Source organism: Geospiza fortis, unplaced genomic scaffold, assembly GCF_000277835.1.
Source record: "Geospiza fortis unplaced genomic scaffold, GeoFor_1.0 scaffold425, whole genome shotgun sequence".
NCBI lineage: Eukaryota > Metazoa > Chordata > Aves > Passeriformes > Thraupidae > Geospiza > Geospiza fortis.
This window is the reverse complement of record NW_005054387.1, coordinates 2,943,996-2,945,995: the sequence shown is the minus strand read 5'-3', so window position 1 is coordinate 2,945,995 and position 2,000 is coordinate 2,943,996. Positions and strand designations below refer to the sequence as shown.

The following is a 2,000-nucleotide window of genomic DNA, read 5'->3' as shown; positions in this document are numbered from 1 at the left end:
GGGGGGTTTGCCTGCCTGCCTGCCTTCCTCCCTCTGTGAGGTCGTGGGGCCGCTGTCCCCCCTCAGGGCCATCGGGCAGGCCGGTGCCCCACCTCCCAGGCCCTGTGTCCCCGGGCTTGGGGCTGCCCCCGCCGTGGGACAGTGTGGTGTTTGTGTAGGACCTACAGAAACAAGGGGAGGGGTGGGGCTGGGCACAGGGTGGCGGAACTCCCCCGCCGTGCCCGGCAGAGGGGACACCTGGGAACCGTTCAGCATCGTCACGCCGTGCCTGGCTGCGTTTCCCGGGAGGGGGGAGGTGGCTGTGACCCACCGGGGGTCTTAAAATCGTGTCCTCATGCTGCTGTGAACAGCTGCAGCTCAACGGCCACACCACGGGGCCAGGCACCTGCCCCGGAGCTGGGGTGTCCTGAGGGCTGGCTGTGCTGGGGTGCTGAGCCTGCAGAGCTGCTGACCACCCTGCATAGGAGCCCGTGGACTGGGGATGCCCACCCATTGCGGGGCACACTGCCCCCATCCAGGACCCCCCAAACACCCAGCCAGGGGCTCTGGGGGTGAGTGACCTCGCGGTGAGCCAGAGTGCCCCTGATCCGAGTGTGCTGGCATCATCCCTGCCACCAGCTGTCCTCCTGATGGTGGGGGGCCAAACCCTGCCCCTCTTTTGGCTGGTGGTTGCTATGGGAAACCCGTGGGTTTCCCCTGGTGATGGGCTGAGCCCCTCTCCATCTCTCTTGGGAAATGGTTGCTGCGGCAACGCATCCCCCCTGCTGGATGGATGCGTGAGGAGGGGACAGCATGGGGAGGGGATGGCATGGGGAGGGGACACCCACTGACACCCCCATGCCACCCCCAGACCCTGGCTGGGCATCCATCAACCGCGGGGTGCTCATCTGTGACGAGTGCTGCAGCGTGCACCGCAGCCTGGGCCGCCACATCTCCATCGTCAAGCACCTGCGCCACAGCCCCTGGCCCGCCACCCTGCTCCAGGTGGGTGCTGGGGACACTGCAGTGTGGGGACACGCACACTGGGACCCCCTTGTGCCCACTGGGCCCTGCCTGTCCCCTGCAGATGGTGCACACCTTGGCGAGCAACGGGGCCAACTCCATCTGGGAGCACTCGCTGCTGGATCCAGCGCAGGTGCAGAGCGGGCGCCGGAAGGCAAACCCGCAGGACAAAGTGCAGTAAGTGCCCCCTGTGCTGTGGGGAGGGGCTCAGCTCTGGCTGCAGCCCCCCTCCTCACCCCAAAACCCACTGCCCACCCTCCAGCCCCACCAAGTCGGAGTTCATCCGTGCCAAGTACCAGATGCTGGCCTTCGTCCACAAGCTGCCCTGCCGGGATGATGACGGCGTCACTGCCAAGGACCTCAGCAAGGTGGGGTGGGGGCTCAGGGACCCCTCTGTGGCAGTGGGGACAGATCCCCCCATTACCAGCTCTGTCCTCTGCAGCAATTGCACTCGAGCGTGCGGACGGGCAACCTGGAGACCTGCCTGCGCCTGCTCTCCCTGGGTGCCCAGGCCAACTTCTTCCACCCGGTGAGCTCTGGTGGGGCTCAGGGACCCCAGAGGGGGTGTAGGGCCCAGGGGAGTCCTGGAGCCTCATGCCACATGCAGGCTGCAGGGCTGAGGCTGCCCATGCCCGCAGGAGAAGGGCACCACACCGCTGCACGTGGCCGCCAAGGCCGGGCAGATCCTGCAGGCAGAGCTGCTGGTGGTCTACGGTGCCGACCCTGGGGCGCCCGACGTGAACGGCCGGACCCCCATTGACTATGCCAGGTGAGGGCAGGGAAGGGGGTCACCCCCTGGCGTCCCTCCCACAGGCAGGCAGCCCAGCACGAGCTGGCGGAGCGGCTGGTGGAGTGCCAGTACGAGCTGACCGACCGGCTGGCCTTCTACCTCTGCGGCAGGAAGCCGGGTGAGTGAGGGGGTCCTGGGGTGAGGGGGGTACCCCGGAGGGAGCCTGTGGCGCCGCTCACCACCCCTCCCTCTGTGCAGACCACAAGAA

The 2,000-nt window shown here is 67.7% G+C and overlaps 2 protein-coding genes across 2 annotated transcripts in view; one reads left to right on the top strand and one right to left on the bottom strand.

Moving 5' to 3' along the window:
• ANKRD13B (ankyrin repeat domain 13B) overlaps positions 1-493 on the bottom strand; it is an 11,916-nt gene extending 11,423 nt beyond the window's left edge. Inside the window, exon 1 of the mRNA XM_031060631.1 lies at positions 490-493. Within this exon, the coding sequence (XP_030916491.1) occupies positions 490-493 (4 nt within the window). The remainder of the gene's footprint in view (positions 1-489) is intronic.
• Positions 494-837: 344 nt separating this feature from the next.
• Positions 838-2,000, top strand: part of GIT1 (GIT ArfGAP 1) — an 8,230-nt gene continuing 7,067 nt past the window's right edge. The window contains exons 1-6 of the mRNA XM_031060630.1: positions 838-984; positions 1,067-1,179; positions 1,265-1,370; positions 1,445-1,531; positions 1,641-1,771; positions 1,816-1,910. Coding sequence (XP_030916490.1) covers positions 838-984; positions 1,067-1,179; positions 1,265-1,370; positions 1,445-1,531; positions 1,641-1,771; positions 1,816-1,910 — 679 coding nt within the window. The remainder of the gene's footprint in view (positions 985-1,066; positions 1,180-1,264; positions 1,371-1,444; positions 1,532-1,640; positions 1,772-1,815; positions 1,911-2,000) is intronic.